Genomic DNA, 26,897 nt, shown 5'->3' with positions numbered 1-26,897 from the left:
GGGTCGTACAAATCCACTAGCAGTCAGGGATTCTTTAGGATCCCGACTCAAATTTGGGTTGCATTGGGCTTCCGAGATGGGGCGTACAAATCCACTAGCAGTCAGGGATTCTTTAGGTATGGATCCCGACTCAAATTTGGGTTGCATTGGGCTTCCGAGATGGGTCGTACAAATCCACTAGCAGTCAGGGATTCTTTAGGTATGGATTCCGACTCAAATTTGGGTTGCATTGGGCTTCCGAGATGGGTCGTACAAATCCACTAGCAGTCAGGGATTCTTTAGGTATGGATCCCGACTCAAATTTGGGTTGCATTGGGCTTCCGAGATGGGTCGTACAAATCCACTAGCAGTCAGGGATTCTTTAGGTATGGATCCCGACTCAAATTTGGGCTGCAGGGGCTTTCGAGATGGGGCGTACAAATCCACTAGCAGTCAGGGATTCTTTAGGTATGGATCCCGACTCAAATTTGGGTTGCATTGGGCTTCCGAGATGGGTCGTACAAATCCACTAGCAGTCAGGGATTCTTTAGGTATGGATTCCGACTCAAATTTGGGTTGCATTAGGCTTCCGAGATGGGTCGTACAAATCCACTAGCAGTCAGGGATTCTTTAGGTATGGATCCCGACTCAAATTTGGGTTGCATTGGGCTTCCGAGATGGGTCGTACAAATCCACTAGCAGTCAGGGATTCTTTAGGTATGGATCCCGACTCAAATTTGGGTTGCATTGGGCTTCCGAGATGGGTCGTACAAATCCACTAGCAGTCAGGGATTCTTTAGGTATGGATCCCGACTCAAATTTGGGCTGCAGGGGCTTTCGAGATGGGGCGTACAAATCCACTAGCAGTCAGGGATTCTTTAGGTATGGATCCCGACTCAAATTTGGGCTGCAGGGGCTTTCGAGATGGGGGCGTACAAATCCACTAGCAGTCAGGGATTCTTTAGGTATGGATCCCGACTCAAATTTGGGTTGCATTGGGCTTCCGAGATGGGTCGTACAAATCCACTAGCAGTCAGGGATTCTTTAGGTATGGATCCCGACTCAAATTTGGGTTGCATTGGGCTTCCGAGATGGGTCGTACAAATCCACTAGCAGTCAGGGTAGTTAGGGTCTTTAGGTATGGATCCCGACTCAAATTTGGGCTGCAGGGGCTTTCGAGATGGGGCGTACAAATCCACTAGCAGTCAGGGATTCTTTAGGTATGGATACCGACTCAAATTTGGGTTGCATTGGGCTTCCTAGATGGGTCGTACAAATCCACTAGCAGTCAGGGATTCTTTAGGTATGGATCCCGACTCAAATTTGGGTTGCATTGGGCTTCCGAGATGGGTCGTACAAATCCACTAGCAGTCAGGGATTCTTTAGGTATGGATCCCGACTCAAATTTGGGCTGCAGGGGCTTTCGAGATGGGGCGTACAAATCCACTAGCAGTCAGGGATTCTTTAGGTATGGATCCCGACTCAAATTTGGGTTGCATTGGGCTTCCGAGATGGGTCGTACAAATCCACTAGCAGTCAGGGATTCTTTAGGTATGGATCCCGACTCAAATTTGGGTTGCATTGGGCTTCCGAGATGGGTCGTACAAATCCACTAGCAGTCAAGGATTCTTTAGGTATGGATCCCGACTCAAATTTGGGCTGCAGGGGCTTTCGAGATGGGGCGTACAAATCCACTAGCAGTCAGGGATTCTTTAGGTATGGATACCGACTCAAATTTGGGTTGCATTGGGCTTCCGAGATGGGTCGTACAAATCCACTAGCAGTCAGGGATTCTTTAGGTATGGATTCCGACTCAAATTTGGGTTGCATTGGGCTTCCGAGATGGGTCGTACAAATCCACTAGCAGTCAGGGATTCTTTAGGTATGGATCCCGACTCAAATTTGGGCTGCAGGGGCTTTCGAGATGGGGCGTACAAATCCACTAGAAGTCAGGGATTCTTTAGGTATGGATCCCGACTCAAATTTGGGTTGCATTGGGCTTCCGAGATGGGTCGTACAAATCCACTAGCAGTCAGGGATTCTTTAGGTATGGATCCCGACTCAAATTTGGGTTGCATTGGGCTTCCGAGATGGGTCGTACAAATCCACTAGCAGTCAGGGATTCTTTAGGTATGGATCCCGACTCAAATTTGGGCTGCAGGGGCTTTCGAGATGGGGCGTACAAATCCACTAGCAATCAGGGATTCTTTAGGTATGGATCCCGACTCAAATTTGGGTTGCATTGGGCTTCCGAGATGGGTCGTACAAATCCACTAGCAGTCAGGGATTCTTTAGGTATGGATCCGGACTCAAATTTGGGTTGCATTGGGCTTCCGAGATGGGTCGTAAAATCCACTAGCAGTCAGGGATTCTTTAGGTATGGATCCCGACTCAAATTTGGGCTGCAGGGGCTTTCGAGATGGGGCGTACAAATCCACTAGCAGTCAGGGATTCTTTAGGTATGGATCCCGACTCAAATTTGGGTTGCATTGGGCTTCCGAGATGGGTCGTACAAATCCACTAGCAGTCAGGGATTCTTTAGGTATGGATCCCGACTCAAATTTGGGTTGCATTGGGCTTCCGAGATGGGTCGTACAAATCCACTAGCAGTCAGGGATTCTTTAGGTATGGATCCCGACTCAAATTTGGGCTGCAGGGGCTTTCGAGATGGGGCGTACAAATCCACTAGCAGTCAGGGATTCTTTAGGTATGGATACCGACTCAAATTTGGGTTGCATTGGGCTTCCGAGATGGGTCGTACAAATCCACTAGCAGTCAGGGATTCTTTAGGTATGGATCCCGACTCAAATTTGGGTTGCATTGGGCTTCCGAGATGGGTCGTACAAATCCACTAGCAGTCAGGGATTCTTTAGGTATGGATCCCGACTCAAATTTGGGCTGCAGGGGCTTTCGAGATGGGGCGTACAAATCCACTAGCAGTCAGGGATTCTTTAGGTATGGATCCCGACTCAAATTTGGGTTGCATTGGGCTTCCGAGATGGGTCGTACAAATCCACTAGCAGTCAGGGATTCTTTAGGTATGGATCCCGACTCAAATTTGGGTTGCATTGGGCTTCCGAGATGGGGCGTACAAATCCACTAGCAGTCAGGGATTCTTTAGGTATGGATACCGACTCAAATTTGGGTTGCATTGGGCTTCCGAGATGGGTCGTACAAATCCACTAGCAGTCAGGGATTCTTTAGGTATGGATCCCGACTCAAATTTGGGTTGCATTGGGCTTCCTAGATGGGTCGTACAAATCCACTAGCAGTCAGGGATTCTTTAGGTATGGATCCCGACTCAAATTTGGGTTGCATTGGGCTTCCGAGATGGGTCGTACAAATCCACTAGCAGTCAGGGATTCTTTAGGTATGGATCCCGACTCAAATTTGGGTTGCATTGGGCTTCCGAGATGGGTCGTACAAATCCACTAGCAGTCAGGGATTCTTTAGGTATGGATCCCGACTCAAATTTGGGCTGCAGGGGCTTTCGAGTTGGGGCGTACAAATCCACTAGCAGTCAGGGATTCTTTAGGTATGGATCCCGACTCAAATTTGGGTTGCATTGGGCTTCCGAGATGGGTCGTACAAATCCACTAGCAGTCAGGGATTCTTTAGGTATGGATCCCGACTCAAATTTGGGTTGCATTGGGCTTCCGAGATGGGTCGTACAAATCCACTAGCAGTCAGGGATTCTTTAGGTATGGATCCCGACTCAAATTTGGGCTGCAGGGGCTTCCGAGATGGGGCGTACAAATCCACTAGCAGCCAGGGATTCTTTATGTATGGATCCCGACCCAAATTTGGGCTGCAGGGGCTTTCGAGATGGGGCGTACAAATCCACTAGCAGCCAGGGATTCTTTATGTATTGATCCCGACTCAAATTTGGGTTGCAGGGGCTTTCGAGATGGGTCGTACAAATCCCCTAGCAGTCAGGGATTCTTTAGGTATTGATCCCGACTCAAATTTGTGTTGCAGGTGCTTCCGAGATGGGTAGTAAAAATCCACTCACAGCCAGAGATTCTTTAGGTATGGATCCCGACCCAAATTTGGGTTGAAGGGGCTTCCGAGATCGGTCGTATTAATCCCCTCACAGCTAGAGATTCTTGAGCTGGGAGTCACAACCCCAAACTTGATATGCTGGGGCTTCCGAGATTGGTCGTGCAAATCCATTTACAGCCATGTTATAAATGCGCGTATTGCGTCACTAGTTTCACTAATTTCGATAAACAAATAGTCCCATGGGTCGCGAAGCTGATTTTGTCGTTGATTAAGTGTCGCGGCTGAGGTCAAGAACCCGAATCCCTGCACTAGAAATAGCTTAGATAGCTTATCAGGCATCTTCAACCCGTTACTCGCGAGCACCACAACCCTGAAACATCTAGAGTGCTCGATACTCGTGTCCGATTTCGCGCTCGCGAGCACTTGTTCAACGTTAAAATTGAATACCTTGTACAGATTGAAATCAATCCTGATTTCATGCATTTTGATTTCATGCACTCGCATGTCAAACTTGACGTAAGGGGTGCTCTTCTTTTGATGATGGATACAGGCAGTGCTCGCATCTAGAGAAAAGCTTAAAGACCTCTGCCTTATATCCTTATTCCAGTCGCCTTACCCAGAGTTATCTGTAGATGATCTGAGACACCCAGAATTAGGGTGAACAGATGTCCCGGATCTTAGCTATGAAATTCATAGCGGGACACCTATTTGTCCCGATTTTTCTTTGAGCAATTGAAGATTTAAGGAAAAATAAAATCATTTTCAAATGCAGTCCGTTCCGCTTATTTGGGTAAGTCCAAGCTGTCTCCAGTACGTACATTTAACTACTTTATTTTTATGCTGTGTAGACCCAATAGATGGCGCTATAACATTTTAATCAAAGTAAAATTCCGAGAATGATGTCACTCTCCGCTATCCATACAAAGGTTTTTAACAGCTGGCGGATGCGAAGAGATCGTATGCACAGAACGGGACCGTACATGAACGGTCGGACCTAACATCCTCGGATAAGTCGCTGTTAGGTCCGACCGTCCATGTACGGTCCCGTTCAGTGCACACGAGCTCCAAGGAAAGATTGAGATATTCGTTGCATTGGTAGCCTAGTGCGTTCACTCGTGAAAGTGAAAGGAAGTGGGTTCGATTCCCCGCAGGGGCAGTTGAAATTTCTCTCTTTCCAAAAATATATCTTCTCATCAGCCAGCTGTTAAAAACCTTTGCAAAGTATAAATATCTGCACGAAAAACGCCATAACTTCGTGAAATATCATGAAATTGGAAAAATGATCACGAAAACAAAAAACATTTCTGCTTGTGCAACAAATTAAAACTTTTGGATGCAATAAAAAACAACAAAAAGAACATCTCTTTCACGGCCCTTCAATCCCGCATATACGGGACGTCCGACAATCATAGCCCTATCCCGATGTTTTACTCATTTCGGCTTCTTTGTGTAGAGAGGAAGCAGTGTGATAACATTTTCGTAATACATCATAAGTTTGCATTTTATACTGTGTAATGTCTCCCAAAAAAAATTTTTTTTTTAATGTCCCATTGTGTCCCGGTTTTTTATTAATGGATTCCGGGATTTGTTCCGGTATCTCTGGTACCTCATCTGGCCACCCTACCCAAAATAGCAGGAAATTCAATTATAGACGGGAAATAAAATGCAGTCCCCCCCCCCTATTTAATGGGTTTTTTTCCTTTATTGTGGAAAATTTTCTTTCGGCAACACCCAGCAATCGTCTCATTCACGTGTTTTGTTTATAAATTTGATTTGTGCGTGTGTGGGATGGATCGTTTTTCTAGTGCTATTGATAAGGCTTCGAAAAGTAAAAAAAAAGTGAAAACTTTGCGAGGAAAAATTGGATATATTTCGACTATGCTTGGCGAAAGTAAGTCAATTGCTGCAGCGGCCCGTCATTACGGAATCACCGAATCTAAGGTGAGATACATCAAGAAAAGGGGAATCCTCTCTCTCTGAAATTCGATCAGCCGTGGCTTTAGCTGCACCTGTGGCAGCGAAAACTTTGCATCGCCTACGGGATCCATGCGTTTCTCGTACAGAAAATGCTGGGGTGTTTTTTTTTGTAGGTATAAGGCTGATACACACACACACAACATAGAAAAGGTATTCCAATTGATTGAAATGTTATAACAGAAAAGGCGGAAGTTTTTTCACTTTTCTATATAAGGTAAGGGTCGGTGAAACGTCTATTTCATTGGAATTTTATGCAGGTAAAAGTTGGTTTCATAGGTTTAAGAAACGATTCCGATTTCGCAATGTGAAAATCACTGGCGATCAAGCCTCTGCCGACCAAGAGTCAGCTGGAAAATTTTCAAAGACTGCAGAATGGAGATGGTTGTGCACGCAATAGAGGAAGATGCGAATGCAGAGAATGTCTTGAAGGTATGGAAGATGTACACTATCGCTAATGACATTACTGTCGTTTTTAGAGCCGTGGAAGCTCTCAAGAAAGAAACAGTCAACTCGGGATGGGTTAACCTTTGGCCACAATGTGCGCTCCAGTACACAACCATTTTCACAGAGCCAACAGAGGAGCTTATAAAAGGCATTGTCACGTTAGCGAAACAGTCAAGTAGAGAAGGGTTCAATGATATGGATATAGAAGAAGTCGAACACACAGCTAATTAATAGCAACTGAGAGGCATTGACCGGGAGGAATTAATGCAGTTGACTGCTCCTGAAACTGAAGAAGATCGAGATAAAGAAGTGGAAGACAAGTTCACCATGGGTAACATAGCGGAAGGGCTTCGCAAGTTCAAATCAGCTATATATTATTTTCATGACATAGATCCCTCTATGGTACGTTTTCTTCATGTGTAGAAAAATCGGTACAGGAAGCCTTGTCAAAACATATTCCAACATACTTGATGATATGATGAAGAAACGACAAACAGAGAAATCACTATGTTCTTTCAGAAAACATCGCGAACAATCGCTCTGCTGCATCCCTTCAACCTCCGCCTCATCCGGCTCTTCTCATGGTGTTCAATAAACGATGTACAAAAAAAAAAAGCACACCCATGGTTTCGGTTATTCGCGGTCACCCCTAGAACGTAACCCACACGTATATTTTCACCGATAGAGGTGAGTGTTTTCACATTGCTTAAAGCAGACGGGTTCTTGACCTTTTGTGTTGAATGAACCCCATTCAATCAATCAAATATTTATTTGCATATAGACGCCGTTGGCCCGTTACAAAGATTGACAACACCTTTTATACATCTTTGTGTAAATTAAATGAACGAATAATATTAAAAATGAATAAAAATCGGAAAAATAACCGAAATAAAAATGGTTTGCAGGGTTAGCATCGTTAGGTCACGGGAATTTTTTTAAGACAGGGGGAAAAAAACTCAAAGAACAGTCGATAGGCGGAGCTGACGTACACAAGTCCAAGAAAAGATACGCAAATAACAAAAACAGAATGCCTCTCCAAATCATTTACTACATCAGTATGTGTTCCACTTGACCACCACCACAGGGGATAACACATTGCAGGCGAGTCACAAATCCAGCAACGGCAGAGTGCAGAAGGTCCACACACACGGTTTACAACGGTGAACTGATTGTGGATTAGGAGCGCGCAAGTTCTTATAACGGTCTCATTTGCATATTCCACCGAAGTTGCTCGTACCAGGCTGTTTTTTGCAGTTATTTTTCCCCCTGTCTTAAAAAAAAAAATTCCGTGTCCTAGTGCTAACCCCGCAAACTGCTTTTTTATTTCGGTTATTTTATCAGTTTTTATTCATTTTTAAAGTTTCTACGGACTTTCTGCCCATCCTGTATAACGTAAGCAACATCATCGGGCTGGAGGTTTTGCTGCCACCTATCGTATAAAAACACAACTATTACAATTATTCGACTAAAATTGATGACTGGTTTTTAATTGATGTACCACAAAAAAGGATGTGATATTATTAAATATTTTATAAGCAATAATATTAGTTTAATTATTGAGTTTGCTTTAAAATTTTAACAGAATCATACATGATAATAAATACAAATTAGACTAGGAACAGGTTGATTCTAGTATTCTTATTTCCTATTAGACTTACAAAACAGCAAGAAGAGCTGCAATTTGCTTTAACGTTATTCCACAACGCACTAACAACGACCGTTAAAATTTCGAAACGAACTTTATAATTTAATTGATATATTGCTGCTTATAAAATGTTTAGTAATTTCATTGCATGTTTTTCTTTGGTTGGCGGACACGTCACTCAAAAAAACGTTTTGGGCTACACAAATTTTTCGGCCTTTGTCCCGTTCGACTCTAATTTTCTCGCTAATACATTCCTCAAACTTGCCGCCCCTCTGAACTTCCCGCCCTGGGCTATAGCCAGCACCTCCTATAGATAGAAGGCCTCCGCACTCTGCTTGTGACGACAGTAAGTAGTCCGTTTTCCCTCAGAGTATTCAGGGGGAAAAAAATCCCTGCTCGTGCCAGTATCATCGTTGTGAGGAAAAGAGATGATCTCGGGCTCAGAATTGGCGATTTCTATGCCCCACATCCAATCACTACGCGGCATTTGTGAGCCAATCAGGAAGATTCTGCGCCAAAATAAGAAGAAACGAAATAGGATGCCGTGTTTCAAAATGTGGCAAACTTGCTAGGTAGTCTGAATAACGTTTATGGCAAGCAATGCAGAGGCCTTCTATCTCTAGGAGGTGTGCTGCTATAGCCCGCTAAAGCATTCCAGTAAATACACCACCGCTGATACCAGTGTTTGCCAATACGCATCTGAATGCGTGATTCGCGAATCAGAATTCAGTTTTACACCTCCAAATTTCGTTGAGGAGTGAAATACTCCTCTTTTTACAAAAATAGGTACTCCTTAAAATTTTGAACTGAAGTGAAATTAACTTCAAGATTACATTTCGGGGAACACTGCTAGGGAACAAACAATGTACTCAGCATACTCCTAGTATCCTTCCATGTAAGTTCCACGTCCGAGACATCACAATATAATGACTCATCGGTGTATATGTTGCGGTGAACGTGATAAATCAGTTACTGCACATAATAACCGGTTATTATGTATGCTTACCAATCGTCTTGGTAAGTTTTATAAATTTCCCTAAATTTATCACTTTTACCGGTGATTATCGGAAGAATCAGAATCTTTGTTTAATTTGGCGGAGAAAATTTTAAAGGTGGAGATAATGCATAGTACCCAGTTGTTGGTAAGTGCATAATACCCAAGTATCGTTGATGAATTTGATAAATACTGAAAAAAAAATTATCACTTTTACCGATGATTATGCATAATGACCAAGTATCATTGGTAAATTTGATAAATACTTGAAATTTATCTTCTTCATCTGTGATTATGCATAATACCCAAGTCTAATTGGTGAATTTGATAAATATAAAAAAAAAAACTCCAAAGGAATCTAGTTCGTGTGATGAATATAGTCGGACCCCGATATAATGATAACAAACTTTGCGATCGTACCCTTATATAATGATACAATACATGTATAAAATTATGCATAGTATAACCATATACTATAATTTATCATGTTTAACTAACGATGCGACACTTAGGTACTATCTATAATCACCGGTAAAAGTGATGAATTTAGGGAAATTAATTTTTCCTTCAAAATGTTTGGTAATTATGCATAATAACCGCATTTATCACATTTACCATAACACATACATACCTATACATGCGTCTCAAGATGCGAGTGATGACTAGCATGTGTTCTTTCCGGATATTTATTTTTGGGAGAAGAAATAACAACGCTCGCCCACCATTGCTGTGTGGGGTTTTTTTCGTTTCTTCAGCTTTTTAGGAAAATATTCCGAGTCTAGCTGAGATGTTTTCGTTTCTATAAACAGCCTTAAATGCGTGGCAGGCATTTGTGGCTTCGCGTGGCAGGGCCACCCTTACCGGGCCCAGTGCGTCTCAAGAATTTCGGAGCCCCAAATATGTTTAAGAACCCCTTTGCTCCGATTTTATGAATTTCGTGAGGGAGAAGAATCGGGGGAATGCACTATTTCAGAATATACAGGAATATATACTGAGGAATATCCATACAAAAACGCAATTATTTTAGACTTGATAAATCTAAAAACATATGGTAGCGGAAAAAATTCCGCTACCAATGAAAATCCAGTTGATGAAAGAGGCAATTCCAGAATTGATGAAAGAGACAGACACACACACGCACACACAATCCCAGAATTGATGAAAGAGTTCCAGAATTGATGAAAGAGTCAATTCTAGAATTGATGAAGGAATTCCAGAATTGATGAAGGAATTCCAGAATTGATGAAATAATTCCAGAATTGATGAAAGAGTTCCAGAATTGATGAAAGAGTTCCAGAATTGATGAAAGAGTCAATTCTAGAATTGATGAAGGAATTCCAGAATTGATGAAATAATTCCAGAATTGATGAAGGAATTCCAGAATTGATGAAGGAATTCCAGAATTGATGAAATAATTCCAGAATTGATTAAAGAATTCCAGAATTGATTAAAGAATTCCAGAATTGATGAAATAATTCCAGAATTGATTAAAGAGTTCCAGAATTGATGAAAGAGTTCCAGAATTGATGAAAGAGTCAATTCTAGAATTGATGAAAGAGTCAATTCTAGAATTGATGAAAGAATTCCAGAATTGATGAAAGAATTCCAGAATTAATGAGACAATTCCGGCATTGATGAAAGAATTCCGGCATTGATGAAAGAATTCCGGCGATGAAAGAATTCCAGAATTGATTTAAGAATTCCAGAATTGATGAAATAATTCCAGAATTGATGAAAGAGACAGACACACACACGCACACACAATCCCAGAATTGATGAAAGAATTCCAGAATTGATGAAAGAGTTCCAGAATTGATGAAAGAGTTCCAGAATTGATGAAAGAGTTCCAGAATTGATGAAAGAGTTCCAGAATTGATGAAAGAGTTCCAGAATTGATGAAAGAGTTCCAGAATTGATGAAAGAGTCAATTCTAGAATTGATGAAGGAATTCCAGAATTGATGAAGGAATTCCAGAATTGATGAAATAATTCCAGAATTGATGAAATAATTCCAGAATTGATGAAAGAGTTCCAGAATTGATGAAAGAGTTCCAGAATTGATGAAAGAGTCAATTCTAGAATTGATGAAGGAATTCCAGAATTGATGAAATAATTCCAGAATTGATGAAGGAATTCCAGAATTGATGAAGGAATTCCAGAATTGATGAAATAATTCCAGAATTGATTAAAGAATTCCAGAATTGATGAAATAATTCCAGAATTGATTAAAGAGTTCCAGAATTGATGAAAGAGTTCCAGAATTGATGAAAGAGTTCCAGAATTGATGAAAGAGTCAATTCTAGAATTGATGAAAGAGTCAATTCTAGAATTGATGAAAGAATTCCAGAATTGATGAAAGAATTCCAGAATTAATGAGACAATTCCGGCATTGATGAAAGAATTCCGGCGATGAAAGAATTCCAGAATTGATTTAAGAATTCCAGAATTGATTTAAGAATTCCAGAATTGATTTAAGAATTCCAGAATTGATTTAAGAATTCCAGAATTGATGAAATAATTCCAGAATTGATGAAATAATTCCAGAATTGTTAAAATAATTTCAGAATTGATGAAATAATTCCAGAATTGATGAAGGAATTCCAGAATTGATGAAAGAATTCCAGAATTGATGAAATAATTCCAGAATTGTTAAAATAATTTCAGAATTGATGAAATAATTCCAGAATTGATGAAAGAATTCCAGAATTGATGATGAATTCCAGAATTGATGAAAGAATTCCAGAATTGATTAAAGAATTCCAGAATTGATGAAAGAGTCAATTCTAGAATTGATGAAGGAATTCCAGAATTGATGAAGGAATTCCAGAATTGATAAAAGAATTCCAGAATTGATGAAAGAGACAGACACACACACGCACACACAATCCCAGAATTGATGAAAGAATTCCAGAATTGATGAAGGAATTCCAGAATTGATGAAGGAATTCCAGAATTGATGAAATAATTCCAGAATTGATGAAAGAGTTCCAGAATTGATGAAAGAGTTCCAGAATTGATGAAAGAGTCAATTCTAGAATTGATGAAGGAATTCCAGAATTGATGAAATAATTCCAGAATTGATGAAGGAATTCCAGAATTGATGAAGGAATTCCAGAATTGATGAAATAATTCCAGAATTGATTAAAGAATTCCAGAATTGATGAAATAATTCCAGAATTGATGAAAGAGTTCCAGAATTGATGAAAGAGTTCCAGAATTGATGAAAGAGTTCCAGAATTGATGAGACAATTCCGGCATTGATGAAAGAATTCCGGCGATGAAAGAATTCCAGAATTGATTTAAGAATTCCAGAATTGATTTAAGAATTCCAGAATTGATTTAAGAATTCCAGAATTGATTTAAGAATTCCAGAATTGATTTAAGAATTCCAGAATTGATTTAAGAATTCCAGAATTGATGAAATAATTCCAGAATTGATTAAAGAGTTCCAGAATTGATGAAAGAGTTCCAGAATTGATGAAAGAGTTCCAGAATTGATGAAAGAGTTCCAGAATTGATGAAAGAGTCAATTCTAGAATTGATGAAAGAGTCAATTCTAGAATTGATGAAAGAGTCAATTCTAGAATTGATGAAAGAATTCCAGAATTGATGAAAGAATTCCAGAATTGATGAAAGAATTCCAGAATTAATGAGACAATTCCGGCATTGATGAAAGAATTCCGGCGATGAAAGAATTCCAGAATTGATTTAAGAATTCCAGAATTGATTTAAGAATTCCAGAATTGATTTAAGAATTCCAGAATTGATGAAATAATTCCAGAATTGATGAAATAATTCCAGAATTGTTAAAATAATTTCAGAATTGATGAAATAATTCCAGAATTGATGAAGGAATTCCAGAATTGATGAAAGAATTCCAGAATTGATGAAATAATTCCAGAATTGTTAAAATAATTTCAGAATTGATGAAATAATTTCAGAATTGATGAAAGAATTCCAGAATTGATGATGAATTCCAGAATTGATGAAAGAATTCCAGAATTGATTAAAGAATTCCAGAATTGATGAAAGAGTCAATTCTAGAATTGATGAAGGAATTCCAGAATTGATGAAGGAATTCCAGAATTGATAAAAGAATTCCAGAATTGATGAAAGAGACAGACACACACACGCACACACAATCCCAGAATTGATGAAAGAATTCCAGAATTGATGAAGGAATTCCAGAATTGATGAAGGAATTCCAGAATTGATGAAATAATTCCAGAATTGATGAAAGAGTTCCAGAATTGATGAAAGAGTCAATTCTAGAATTGATGAAGGAATTCCAGAATTGATGAAATAATTCCAGAATTGATGAAGGAATTCCAGAATTGATGAAGGAATTCCAGAATTGATGAAATAATTCCAGAATTGATTAAAGAATTCCAGAATTGATGAAATAATTCCAGAATTGATTAAAGAGTTCCAGAATTGATGAAAGAGTTCCAGAATTGATGAAAGAGTTCCAGAATTGATGAAAGAGTCAATTCTAGAATTGATGAAAGAATTCCAGAATTGATGAAAGAATTCCAGAATTGATGAAAGAATTCCAGAATTGATGAAAGAATTCCAGAATTAATGAGACAATTCCGGCATTGATGAAAGAATTCCGGCGATGAAAGAATTCCAGAATTGATTTAAGAATTCCAGAATTGATTTAAGAATTCCAGAATTGATTTAAGAATTCCAGAATTGATTTAAGAATTCCAGAATTGATTTAAGAATTCCAGAATTGATGAAATAATTCCAGAATTGATTAAAGAGTTCCAGAATTGATGAAAGAGTTCCAGAATTGATGAAAGAGTTCCAGAATTGATGAAAGAGTCAATTCTAGAATTGATGAAAGAGTCAATTCTAGAATTGATGAAAGAGTCAATTCTAGAATTGATGAAAGAATTCCAGAATTGATGAAAGAATTCCAGAATTAATGAGACAATTCCGGCATTGATGAAAGAATTCCGGCGATGAAAGAATTCCAGAATTGATTTAAGAATTCCAGAATTGATTTAAGAATTCCAGAATTGATTTAAGAATTCCAGAATTGATTTAAGAATTCCAGAATTGATTTAAGAATTCCAGAATTGATGAAATAATTCCAGAATTGATTAAAGAGTTCCAGAATTGATGAAAGAGTTCCAGAATTGATGAAAGAGTTCCAGAATTGATGAAAGAGTCAATTCTAGAATTGATGAAAGAGTCAATTCTAGAATTGATGAAAGAGTCAATTCTAGAATTGATGAAAGAATTCCAGAATTGATGAAAGAATTCCAGAATTAATGAGACAATTCCGGCATTGATGAAAGAATTCCGGCGATGAAAGAATTCCGGCGATGAAAGAATTCCAGAATTGATTTAAGAATTCCAGAATTGATTTAAGAATTCCAGAATTGATTTAAGAATTCCAGAATTGATGAAATAATTCCAGAATTGATGAAATAATTCCAGAATTGTTAAAATAATTTCAGAATTGATGAAATAATTCCAGAATTGATGAAGGAATTCCAGAATTGATGAAAGAATTCCAGAATTGATGAAAGAATTCCAGAATTGATGAAATAATTCCAGAATTGTTAAAATAATTTCAGAATTGATGAAATAATTCCAGAATTGATGAAAGAATTCCAGAATTGATGATGAATTCCAGAATTGATGAAAGAATTCCAGAATTGATTAAAGAATTCCAGAATTGATGAAAGAGTCAATTCTAGAATTGATGAAGGAATTCCAGAATTGATGAAAGAGTCAATTCTAGAATTGATGAAGGAATTCCAGAATTGATGAAGGAATTCCAGAATTGATGAAAGAATTCCAGAATTGATGAAAGAGTTCCAGAATTGATGAAAATCCAGAATAAACAGAAAAATATTCTGAATTTTCATCGATTCTGGTTTTTTTTCCCACATTTTATTCTAATTTCACCTATTCTGAAATTACTACTTTCATTTATTCTGAATTTTCATGATTTCATTTTCTGAGGTTTAGATTCCCCCTCTCTCACAGAATAAAAAAAATCGGGGCTAAGGGGCCCCCGCTATTATTTCCCCACCGGGTCCCTCGTCTGGTAAAGGCGGCTGTGCCTAAGATTTGCTCAGTTAATGATCCCGCTAAGTCCGTCTTCTAACTGTTATGGGCTCTCGGCCTTTTTTTCTTTTCTAGCTGGACCAACTGATGGGCTCTCGGGTTCTTTTCTAGCTGGGCTAACTGTTGGGCTCTCTCGGCCTTTTTTCTAGCTGGGCTAACTGTGTGTGTGGAGTGGGGTGCTCCGGGGTGCTCTCGGCATCTTTTCGTGTTCTTCCAGTCTCTTTTCTCTTTGTCTCAGTTAGCAGGCTCTCAGCCTCTTTTTTTTTTTCTAGCTGGGCTTGGGGGGGCCTATGACTGGGCTATATTACAATTAATAAAGCACAATCGCTAATGGAAAAACTAATTAAATTAAACAATTAAATTGCCGATACATAAACCAGGACAAAAACTCACCTTTCTTCAGACTTGCCTTTCAACCAAATCGGTTCGACACCCAACGTTCTGTCGAACAGGTTTGATAGCGAGGCCCGTGGGCTCGAATGGCTTTTATGCAGTGATGGCCTGGAGCCGAACGTCGGTGATCGATGTCCATCCATCATCATCATCATAATAATCCACTTTCTCTGAGCGAAAAAAAAAGAAAAAGGTGCTAACTGTAATCCTTCAAGTTCGGATTATGGATCGTATCACTATAATCCCAGTCGCGATTGAATGTGATTCTGTCCGGGTCCTGGACATTATTGGGTACCGTCGTCCGGTAGATATAATAATCCATCATAATCCTCTTATATCGGTGGGGATGACTCCGTATTATCCGTCCGAACAGGAAAAATCCGGACCCCGTCCCGGATCCATATCAACGTACGTCTATGTTTCGTCTATAAGAACTGACCCGTTCTCAAGATTTATCGAGGAAACAAAAATATTCCTGGACTTCATATATATACGTATCCTAAACGCTTCCACAAACACCCGGAAATTCCGGGACAGGGATAAAATCACTAGGGATAATCTTTTCACATTCCCATGGATATCCGAATGGCTGTTCTCCCGGGACAAACGACATCACAATATTTTTAATAATTTCTTTTTATGAATCCTTGGATCCTATTCCTGGCCAATTGTCCGGACAGGGAGAGAGAAAGGAATGTCCGCCCGTCCGTCCGGAATTTTTCACCGAATAATAATCATCATCTCTCGTTCTCTCTTCTGGTTTCATCCCGCTACTCTATCAGCTGAAGGGTTGTCATTTGGGATGCTGCTTGGGTTTTGTCGCCAACAACTTGGCGCCAAACTCACTTTTAGAATCACAATACTTATCTTACCTGGAGTATGAGTTAGGCCGGGATTACACTGTAAAAGTTTGATAAAATGTATTTTATAAATAAACATGGTTACATTCAAGCAAATACAACCGGTGGTCTTATTGGTTGAATTTTTCAAGTTTTATCAAAGAGCATTTACAATACTTTTATAATGTATTCCAGGTTTAAGGCCGGTATTGCACTACAAAAAATTTGATAAAATCCCTTTTATAAAACTTAAAAAATCTAACCAATAGCGTTATTGGTTACATTCTAGAAAATGCAACCGGTGACCTTATTGGCTGCATTTTTCAAGTTTTATAGAAAGACTTTTACCAATAAAGCTAATAGGTTACATTTGTGCTGATGCAACCGATAATCTTATTGGTTGAATTTTTCAAATTTTATAAAAGAACTTTTAGAAAACTTTTATAGTGTAATCCCATCCTTGGACCAGTAATATTTTATAAAAGTTTAATGAAAGATCGTTTACGAAACTTTAAAAAAATACCGATAAGCCTATTGGTTGTTACATTTATTTCATTTCATATCGTGAAGGCTCTATCGACAATTGTCAATTTTAGCCATTGCCCCAGATGAGGGGCTGGGCGATATTGGGTACTTTATAATGCACATATAATACACGAATATAAAATACATTTTAAAAAAAGTTACAAAAAGCAAAAATTCATAATATTCTATAATTTTGTAGCTCTAATGAGCCTCCTTTGTTGTTTACCATGGCCAGGCACATGTCCTGGACCACGTCTACGTTTCTCGGCTTGGTGGCTCGGGTGATCCCTTCTTGTCACTGTGGGCAGCTCAGGTGCTGGGCAAGATCTCCTCTCGCGGCTGGGCTCTAGTGAGCCCTCTACCATGACCAGGCCGCGTAATTACAACCCCTACTTTCTTAGTAACACAGGAAGCATTAGTACGAAGGTGATTGGTTACTGCGAGCAGAAAAAAAAAGCTATCAAGACATCACGAGTTTTTGGGCGAAACTGAATGTCCACGACATTCATTCATGACCCACGACACATATTCAGGTCACTTGAGCGACCCACGTCACATATTTAGATCACTTGAGTAACCTGCAGCACAGTCTCAGATCACTCAAGTGGCCCGCAGCACATTCCCTGATTACTAAAGTAAACCGCAGCATATTTATAGATCATGAAGGTGAACCGCGGCATATTTACATATCACTAGAGTGACCTGCAGCGCAGTTACAGATCACTTAAGTGATCCGCTTCGCATTTAGTGATCACTTGAGTGAAACGCTTTGCATATTTAGATCACTTGAGTGAAACGCTTTGCATATTCAGATCACTTGAGTGAAACGCTTTACATATTCACATCACTTGAGTTAAACGCTTTACATATGCAGATCACTTGAGTGAACCATGACACATATGCAGATCACTTGAGTGACCTGCGGCACAGTTCCAGATCACTCAAGCGGCCCGCGGCATATTAACATATCACTGCCGCGACACATTGGCAGATCACTTCAGTAATCATCTCAGCTATGTTCCAGAACTCTTAATTAAATAACCCATGGCACGTTTTCACATGAATGAAGTGCCCAGCGTACGTGTGTCATATGTAAGCCAACGGGCCGTGGGCCCAGGTTCAACAGGGGGTTCATTAATTTATTGGAAATATTTTTATTAAGCACAATATTCTTGGCTGAACTTCTTAAGATAGTCCTGTCCCGGATCGTAATTACGCCTAGAATCACATTTCCAAAACAAAATGGGGACCCCCGTCGCCGAAAAAAACTCGGGGGGGGGGGGCACATCATCGGGTCTCCAATCCCGGTGGCACATTGCATAGCACGCAAATCTTTGGTCCTCTTCCAGAAAGGGCGGAGAATTTGAGGAATGGGTGGCAGGGTCGTTTCAAGATCATCATGGGCCCCCGGGCCAAGTGATTTTTCTCAGGCCCTGCCAGGCAGTGTCTCGGAAATTTCAACCAGATCTCATTTTTGTGAGGCCCCTTTTCTCTTGAGCCCCCCCCCCCCCCGGTCGGGCCATGCTTTAAGACGGCACTGATGGACGGTAAAGAAACGGCAAGAGGGCGGAAAACCATGGATCGCACTATGCGAACTGGTCCTGTTAGGCAAGATACTGCTGTTATCAATTGTTGACTGGAGCGCTGTTGTAAACTCATTTTGTAAGTTATGAAATAAATTTTTTTCTCACCCATTGTTGTAAGGTCGTCGTTTTGCCTAGTGTACAGTTTCCAGCCTATTGTTGAAGAGCTTTGTCATATGGTAAGTTACCATTTTATACTTATTGGTGGGTAAAGTATTGTTCTAACCATGGCAGTGTTTTCGTGTTTATTCTTAGGTAAAGCAGTTGACACTTTTAGTCTTGTCTAGGATAGCGTTTCATACCCATTGTTAGGTTAAGCATTTTTTCAAACACTTTGCCTTGGCATTATTTCATCCCGATTGTTGGGTGAGCATTGTTCAAAAATCACGGGTTTTAAATCTTGTCGAGGGCACTGTTTCATAACTATTGTTGGGTGAAGCATTGTTCACATTCATTTTCTTGTCAACAGTACTGTCTCATGCCTGTTGTCGGGTAAAACATTGTTGAAACTCTTCCTTGTCTAGGATATTGTTTCATACGTATTGTTGGGTAGAGCATTGTTGAATCTTCAGGGCATGGTCATCGTTTCGTGCTTTGTTGGGTAGAGCCATAGGCGGTTATGGGATGAGGGAGGGCCCCCGTTCGAGAAGCCTGTACCCGCTTATGGTTAAAGTAATGTTGAAATTCTTTGTCTTGTCTAGGGCATTGTTTGATACATATTGTTAGGTGAAACATTGTTGAAACTTTTTGTCTGGTCTAGGGTATTATTTGATACCTATTGTTAAATAAAGCACTGTTGAATCTCTTTGTCTGGTCTAGGGTATTATTTGATACCTATTGTTAAATAAAGCACTGTTGAATCTCTTTGTCTTATCCAGGGCATTCTTTAACACCTATTGTTGAGTGTGCCTTTTATCCTTTTTTGCTCGAGTATCCTTTTGGAGAGTTTGTAGAGCAGTGTTGGAACTCTGATTTGTCAAAGGTATTGATTGATGCTTATTGTTAAGTAAAGCATTGTCCAAACTTTTTCTCTTCACCAGATAATCGTTTCATACCTTTGTTGGGAGAATCATTGTTCAAACTCTTCGTCTTGTGTTTAGGGTAATATACCAAACCCATTGTTATGTAGAACATCACCGTAAACACGTCATATAATCCCTACTTATTGTTGTCAACGTCGTATTAGAGACAGACAAGGTAAAAAAAAAAAATCAATTAACAATCGAAAAATAATTATTAATTATGTATTTTTCTCAATAATTTCTAATCAATAAATCAATTATAATCATGTATATCAATTTCATCCGAGAAATTTCGAAGATATACTATCATATACATCTTCACATGCGATAATTATCGTAAGTTTACAACATTATCACAAGATAGCTTTTTGAACTGAGCAGTCTCCTACCTTTTAACATGGTAAAATCTTGATGTAGAAATATTTTGTAGTAAAATTATTATTTATCCATTGATTAATTTCAAATTTTTTCCACATATATTTGATTATTTGATTGTGTATACTATTCTATGCTATTACAAAATTGTACATCTCTCAAATATCTAATTTTTTTACAAATTTTCAAAAAAAACCCCCATTAGAAACAGCTAGCGCGCATGATGAAAATTGCATGAAATCAATTTAATTGAATAAAAACTGTCAAGTTCATGAAATGACGAAAAAGATTTGAGATCAATTCATCAATTACTTGGATTATAAAAAAAAAATTAATTTTTAAATTTGAAAATTTAATTTTTAATAACATTGAGAGTCGATAAAATCGCAAACTTTTCCATCATTTTGTGAACTTGACAGTTTTCTTTACTTTGAATCACACACACACACGCACATTTTTTTGTACAATTACATTGATGTCATGCAATTACAGTCAAACCTCGTTAGTACGTCACCCGGTTAACACGTCACTCCGCTTACCGGATCACTTTTTGGAAGTCCCAATTGTCCTCAGGCAGGAATTGGCAAGCTATGGCTTACTCCGTTTAACGAGTCACTCCGCTTACTAAGTCATATTTTTTGCTCTCCCAAGAGTGACTCATTAACGAGGTTTCACTGTATATCATTCGCGCAAGCTGTTTTTAATGCCTTTTTACTTGAACATTTGTAAAAAATTAGGTCTTTGAGACCGGTATTACACTATAAAAGTTTGATAAAAGTCCTATTATAAAACTTGAAAAATGCAGCCAATAAGGTCAACGGTTACATTTTCTAGAATGTAACAAATAACCTTATTGGTTCGATTTTTCAAGTTTTATAAAAGGGATTTCATCAAACTTTTATAGTGTAATACCGGCCTAAGAGATGTACAACTTTGTAATAGTATAGGATAGCATACACAATCTGTGGTAAAAATTTGAAATAAATCAATGGGTCAATAATAATTTTAATAGCATTTCTACATAAGAAAGTCTTTTACCATGTTTAAAAGGTGGAAGACCTCTTGAGACATACATGCCCAGCCCATGGTCCTCGTAGTCATCTGATGTGGCCAGCGAGGTCAAACCTACTTTTGTGATAAAAATCAACCAAGTGGAGCATTTTCACATTACTTGAGTGGCCCGTGACATATTCGCAGATGTCACTCGAGTGGCCAACGGCTCATTTGAAAAAATGTAAGCAGCCCGTGGCACACCTTCGGTTCACTCAGGTAGACCGCGGCACATTCGTGGATCACTTGAGTGACTCGTGGCATATTCACTAGCCTGCTGCAAATTTCAAAACACTTTAGAGGGCCGCGGCACATTTTCACATCACCAGAGCGACCCGTGGCGTATTCACGGGGGTGGTGCAAATTTCAAAACACTTGAGATGGTCGCGGCACATTTTGACATCACCTGAGTGACCTGTGGCGTATTCACGGGACTGGTGCAAATTTCAAAACACTTGAGATGGTCGCGGCACATTCTCACATCACCACGACACAATTCCAGATCCACCTAAGTGTACCGCGGCACATTCCCAGTTAGCTTTGGCTAACTAATTGACCATGGTATATTAACAGGTCATTGCGGCACCCTTCCAGATTATTAAAGGGGCCCATTTTCCAGATCACTTAAGTGACCACGGAATATCAACAGATCCGCTCGGCACAGTTCCAGCTTATTCAAGCTGCCCATTTCCACATCACTTGAGTGACAAATGGCACAATTTCAGGTCACTTAAGTGAACCGCGGCACATTCCCAGATAACTTGACTGACCGCGGCATGTTAAAAGATCACTGTGGCACCGTTATAAATTATTTAAGCTGCCCATTTTTAGATCACTCAAGTGTGCCACGGCATATATATTTTCCAGGTAACCTAATCGACAGTGGCATATCAGCAGATCACCACGACACAGTTCCAGATTATTCAAGAGCGGTCCAATTCAGATAACTTATTTGTCCCGTGGCATGTTCTAAGATTAAGTGGCCCGCGCGCTCTCCTAATGGCTGAGCACCCTTGCCTGAAGGGAATCGGAAAATGAGGTAAACGAGCCAATTGTGGCAAGCACGTCGGAGTTGGGAGATCAAAACCTGAACCGATGCCAAAACACGGAGTGTGCAGAGGGCGCCACATGTAGCGCTATTTCACTCTCCGGAGAGGGAAAAGGAGGAGGAAGGAATGGGTGTCCCACAGATGAGTTTACATCATCACCGGCAGTATTATCCTTGAGAATTTATTCGATAACAACAATGGCAATCGATCCCGCGGCATCTTCCGCCCTCAAAGATACACAAAAACGAAACTAATTTTCCTCTCGGATAAACGAGCCTCTTTGTGTCAGAATTTTAAATGATCGTTTATTGCAGTTTTCATCCCGGAAAGAAAGAATTCTGGGTAAGCTTTAAACACGGGGGAATCGGAAGAGTGGGGTTAGGCGGTTGCCCGCAATCTTACGGGGCGAATCCATTTTTAGGGACACCAGACGTTCGCCCCAGGCGGAAGATAATGGCATAGTTTGATCGTAAATAGAGAGGATATGGAGGAGGCGGATTTATATTATTTGCCCTTATGGGCTACATGGGTGCTAAACCTTTTGGAGTCGGGGGAGACTTGATTGGTTTGAAAACATGTCCCGTCCCCACTTAAGTGACATAGGTTTTTCAAGTGATGTGGAAATGTGTCGTTGGCCACTCAGGTGATAATGTGCCACGGGCCACTAAAATTAATGAAAAATAATGCCGTGGGGGTCACTTGAGTGATCTGCGAAAGCTCCGCGGATCGTATAAATGCTCTGGAAATGTGTTGCAAGTCATTCGAATGAAATGAGACCGCGCTGCGGACCAGTTAAGTGATCTGGGAAAGCACGCATGGATCCCTAGATCACCTAAGTGATCTCGGAATGTGCCGCGGGCCACTTAAGTGATGTGGAACTGCACCGCGGGTCACTTTAGTGATCTGGTTGTATGTCGCATAGCTCATTTTTGCAAAATTAGGTTTCACGTCACGCTCCACATCAGATGACTCAGAGGGCCACATTTGGCCTGCGGGGCATGGATACATTATCCTTGAAAATTACTCGATAGCAATATTGGCAATTGATCCCAGGATCTTCCGCTCTTACGGAGCGAATGCTTTTTGGGGCCACCAGACGTCCCGGGGGAAAAGATAATGGCATAATTTGGTCTCAAATAGGGAGGATTTATGGTTTGCCCCCTCCCCTCCTCATGGGCTACACGGCTGCTAAACCTTTTGGAGTGTGCGGGAAATTTCCTTGGTTTGAAAACATTTCGCGGGCCACTTAAGTGATCTGGGGAATATGCCACGAGTCCCTCAAGTGGTCTGGAAAGGTGACGCAGGACACGGTGAATGTACCGCGGGACACTTAATTGATCAGGAATAGTGCCCAAGGTTTCTCTCAAATGAGCTGGGAATGTACCGTGGGTTACTTAATTGAATTGAAAATTTGGTGTGGGTCACTTGAGTGATCTGGGAAAGTGTTGTGAAACTGCGCCCTAGGTCGCTTAAATAATGTAGTGTTATGTGTCGCTTATACAGTCGAATCCCGTTTTAACGTGAATACCGTTAGCGAAATTCTCGTTTTTACGGACACTTTCTATAATCCCCCAGATAAATTTTCATAGGAACAGTGTAAAAACCTGGAATTTCTTTACAACGAAGTGATTTCTCCGGTCTCTTCGAGTCCGTTATAACGGGATTCGACTGTAATTCGTTAAAAAAAAATTGTTTTGACGTCATGGGCCCCATCAGTTGACTCCGAGGGCCAATTTTGGCTCACGGGTCATGGTTTGAGCATTGTGGTTTACATCATCACCAAACCGGTATTCGGCGATCATTGGATATAGGTTTGAATTTCGAGGCCCAAAGATTATGTGACCGTGGGTAAAGATGTTTGATTAGTCGTGGACATATGTTTGAATTTTCGTGCCCCACAAATATTATGGGGTCCCTCTACAAAAACATTTGAATTTGACATAGACATTTGAACATTTGATTAATCAGTTTAGCCCCAGTAAAATCTGGGGCTCCAAAGATTATGGGGCCTGGGTACAGACGATCGCGATTATTCAATGGATATATACATGAGAAAATTTCGAAAATATCAAATGGCAACACCAAGTTTTTTGTATTGGAATGTGATCTCCATTGTGAAAAACCCTAAATAGCGTTCGAACGGCAACTGTAGCATGAAAATCACCGGCGGTAGATAGGCTAAAAGTGAGGACAACCAATAAGGACAGAGAAGCAGCATAAAATAAAGCATTTTATTGTGTTTCACAAATTTTCCACATGACCTCCTTCGCACACGATGACACTTTGCATGCGGCAGATGGTGGATAGCACTGCAGCACGTACCATGGCAATAGGAATCTCTTGAATCGCAGTTCTGATGGCATCTTTCAAATCAGATGCAGTTTGCGGACGAAACTGATACACTTTGAATTTCAGATATCCCCACAGCCAGAAATCCATTGGTGTGAGATCAGGAGACCTTGGTGGCCACGGAAACGGGAAATGACGGGAGATAAATCTGTCACTAAACTGTTGACTTAAGACACGTTTGACTGAAGACCCTACATGTGGAGGAGCGCCATCTTGCATCCACACAACTTCAGATAGAGCATTTTGCCGTTGCAATGCGGTAATCGCGTAACGAGTTAACATGTCCAGATAGCGAGCACTCGTTACTGTACATGTTTGCAGATCACCGGCAGTAACCTCTTCAAAAAAGTAAGGGCCGAGGATGAAAGTACTCGTTATACCACAGTCACTTTTTCCTCGTTTAATGGACATCATGTGGATTATTGTCTGCCCAGTGCACGCAATTTTTCGAATTCACGTTACCAGTTAACGAGAAATGCGCCTCATCTGTCCACAGAATGCGTAAAGGCCAGCTGCTATCTTCATCGTACCGGATAAGGAATTGATTCGCGAAATCCAGCCGTAATTGATAGTCTCCCGCTTCCAACATCTGGACACGCTGGAATCGATACGGAAACATGTTTAGAACAGAGCGCAGAATCTTGCGGACAGTTGAATTCGGCAGATTCAGAACACGTGAAACACCGCGTGCACTTGCGGGACGAACTGTGCTTATCGTGTGATGAACTTCTGCAACAGCTTCCACGGGAACGGAAGGTCGTCCAGACCGAGGTCGATCGCATGTGCAACCAGTTTCTTCAAATTTATGAATCAAGTCCCGTACAGCTTTGACAGTGCACGGGCCTCGCCGTAATCCATGGTTTCTGCGGTAAACACGCAATGTCTCTGCGGCATTTTGTCCATTCAGGTAATAAATCTTTACGATTTCCCCACGTTCTTTCCCTGAAAGCGGCATCTTGTTTGGAATGGCAGAAAGCACCATACGTGGTTCGCATTTCGCAGTGCCTTTTCTTTCACCTAGCGTGACGACGTCAGTCATGACTGTGTCTTATGTAGAACCCGAAATTTGCATTTCTTGGTTTCTTCTTCTCGTTTTGTGGAAGACTAATCAGGCTGGGATCTCAGCCGAAGAAACGGTGTGACGAATGAAACGAACATTAATGCTCTGGTGCACGGCAAAGTCCTTTTTCCTTGCCTAGCTCCGGGGATTTTCGTGCTACAGGTGCCATTCCAACGCTATTTAGTGTTTTTCAGTATGGAGATCGCATTCCAATACAAAAAACTTGGTGTTGCCATTTGATATTTTCGAAATTTTCTCACTGTAACCGTAACTGTTAGAGTAACACTGTTGTTTTTCATATCATTCTTGAGCGCATACCTCAAAATACCTTATGCCAAAATTTCATTCAGTTTCTGTGAATGGTATGATAGTTAAGGGCCCATATGTCGGGATAGTTTTTTTGTAATCACCCTGTATATATATAAAATTGATTTTCTCTATGTGTGTGTATGTTCTCTATAAAAATCTACAATTTTACATCGATCGTCGCCAAATTTTGCATATATACCAAATGGGAGCCGACTTGAACGATAGGCTACTTTAAAATTTCGTCAGAGCGGGACAAGTGCCCAAAATGGGTGAAAAACTGTCGGGCAACAATGGTTTTTGGGCCTCGATAATCACTTTCGGAACGTTTACTTTGGTTACCGTGGTTCCATAGCAATGCGTTTAAGACGTGTATATGCATTTACAATGGTTTGCCACTTCTTTAATGCTGCCAGCATATATTCACAATAGTTTATGCCTTTACAATGGTTTGCCAATTTTTGAATAGACGCCAGAATCATCATCAGCATCACTTTGAGGGTCAGGCAAAGGATGATTCCCATAGAAATCAGTGTTAAAATTGACGATTTTACTGTAGAAATGTGGAAATGTAGTGGGGGTTTCCTGCCAAATCAATAATTTTAAAAATTGTATTGAATTCCCGAACTTTTAAGTATATTGAGTTCGCTTAGAGATATATACGAAGCCCAGAAAATTAAATATGCAGTAATTAGCCGTACCTACATTTGAGTTAGATATCCATGCAATAACATTGATGTCAACTTTTTATTTACATCTTCTCAAGCATGAAAATTAATGTCTTCGTAATGTCTTTTAATATTCAACTGCATAAATTAATGTACTAGTTTAGGTTGTTTTAAAATTAATTACGGGTCCGTGAAGTACATCGAAGAAATTCCGCAGCTTTAGTTAAGCATCTTTTGAAGCAGGAATAGGCAGAGATGGATAACTTGAAGCTCGGGGGGGGGGGAAGGATCGAAATACCTAGTGACCCTTGAAAAAAAGGAAAAAATATTCATTTCCACGTTTCTTTAAATCTAGATTTGTTTATTTCATGAAGTCGCGCAGGAAGTCGCCATATTGGTTAACTTAGACACGGTTTGCATGTCCCTCAAAGAAAGAGTGAGATATCACGTGATCCAAAAAAGACTCGTTCAAGAAAATCCAGGCAGCGCCGGGTATTATAGCTAGTATAAATGTAATGTATTCTTGAATGTTGCTGTCCCGGAACCGGAAAAAA

At 40.1% G+C, this 26,897-nt stretch overlaps 1 protein-coding gene and 1 long non-coding RNA gene across 2 annotated transcripts in view; one reads left to right on the top strand and one right to left on the bottom strand.

The window, feature by feature from the left end:
• Nucleotides 1-16,213, bottom strand: part of LOC149068907 (potassium channel subfamily T member 2-like) — a 149,472-nt gene extending 133,259 nt beyond the window's left edge. The window contains exon 1 of the mRNA XM_089250496.1: nt 15,518-16,213. Within this exon, the coding sequence (XP_089106622.1) occupies nt 15,518-15,672 (155 nt within the window). The 5' untranslated portion in view covers nt 15,673-16,213. The remainder of the gene's footprint in view (nt 1-15,517) is intronic.
• The window catches only part of LOC149068906 (uncharacterized), a 78,742-nt gene that overhangs the window by 39,336 nt on the left and 12,509 nt on the right, over nt 1-26,897 (top strand). The gene's annotated exons all lie outside the window — the stretch shown is intronic.

Source organism: Pholcus phalangioides, unplaced genomic scaffold (genome assembly GCF_987345545.1).
Source record: "Pholcus phalangioides strain wild (caught in Gottingen) unplaced genomic scaffold, Ppha-v1.0 ptg000024l_1, whole genome shotgun sequence".
NCBI lineage: Eukaryota > Metazoa > Arthropoda > Arachnida > Araneae > Pholcidae > Pholcus > Pholcus phalangioides.
The sequence above is the reverse complement of the archived record's forward strand: the minus strand, read 5'-3'. Positions and strand labels throughout refer to the sequence as shown.